Genomic DNA, 882 nt, shown 5'->3' on the forward strand with positions numbered 1-882 from the left:
TTTTTTTTTTTTCCTTCTTCTTTTGTTGTTGTTGTTGTTGTTGTTGTTGCTGATTCAAATCAATCCTCTCTGTTTCTTCTTGTCCTTGCTCTTATTCAGTTTCACCTGACTTTTGTTTTTGGATAAAGTTTTGAGCTTTGTGTGCAGTACTCTCTCTTGTGATCTCTCTTGGAAACAAAGTAAAAGGTTGAATTTTTTTTTTTGAGGGGGTTTCTAAATTAGGTTTAGTGTGGGATTATTGAGTGTTTTATCTTTCTGATTCGATGAAGATCAAGAGTTATTGAGGATCGTAAAGAGTGATCACAATTACAGAGGATCCGTTTCGTATAGATCCGTCAGATCTGTTCACCTGGAGGTACGCCACTTCTTCTTGATTCACTAGTTAGTGTGGAAAAAAACGCCGGTTGGGTTCCTGTGGAAAGCTGAATTTGGATGTAGTATCACTATATCAGACCATAGCTTAGAGAAAGAATGATGAAGGTTATTGAATCGCTTAGCTCTGTTTGTAGCCGTTAAACGTGTGGCAGCTGCTTAGGAACTCATGGAAGAGATTGCACCGGCGGTTGCGCTGACTTTGAGTTTAGCCAACACCATGTGTGACTCTGGAATCTCATCTACTTTAGATATTACCGAGCTGGAGAATGTTACTGATGCTGTTGACATGTTGTCTGATCACAAAAGTCATAGATATTGTAACGGAGTGGTCGATTCTATGATGGAACATGTTTCAGAAGAACCACAAGAGAAAACTTTATCTGAAGTGAGAAGCTTGTCTTCTGATTTTAGTGGAACTGTCCAAGAATCAGAAGAAGATGAGCCATTAGTTTCTGATGCCACTATTATAAGCGAGGGTTTAATAGTTGTGGACGCTAGGTCTGAGAT

The 882-nt window shown here is 39.0% G+C and overlaps 1 protein-coding gene across 1 annotated transcript in view; it reads left to right on the top strand.

The window, feature by feature from the left end:
• Positions 8-882, top strand: part of LOC104775871 (protein phosphatase 2C 7) — a 21,194-nt gene continuing 20,319 nt past the window's right edge. Inside the window, exon 1 of the mRNA XM_010499827.2 lies at positions 8-881. Coding sequence (XP_010498129.2) covers positions 542-881 — 340 coding nt within the window. The 5' untranslated portion in view covers positions 8-541. The remainder of the gene's footprint in view (position 882) is intronic.

The sequence above is a fragment of the Camelina sativa genome, chromosome 3 (genome assembly GCF_000633955.1).
Source record: "Camelina sativa cultivar DH55 chromosome 3, Cs, whole genome shotgun sequence".
NCBI lineage: Eukaryota > Viridiplantae > Streptophyta > Magnoliopsida > Brassicales > Brassicaceae > Camelina > Camelina sativa.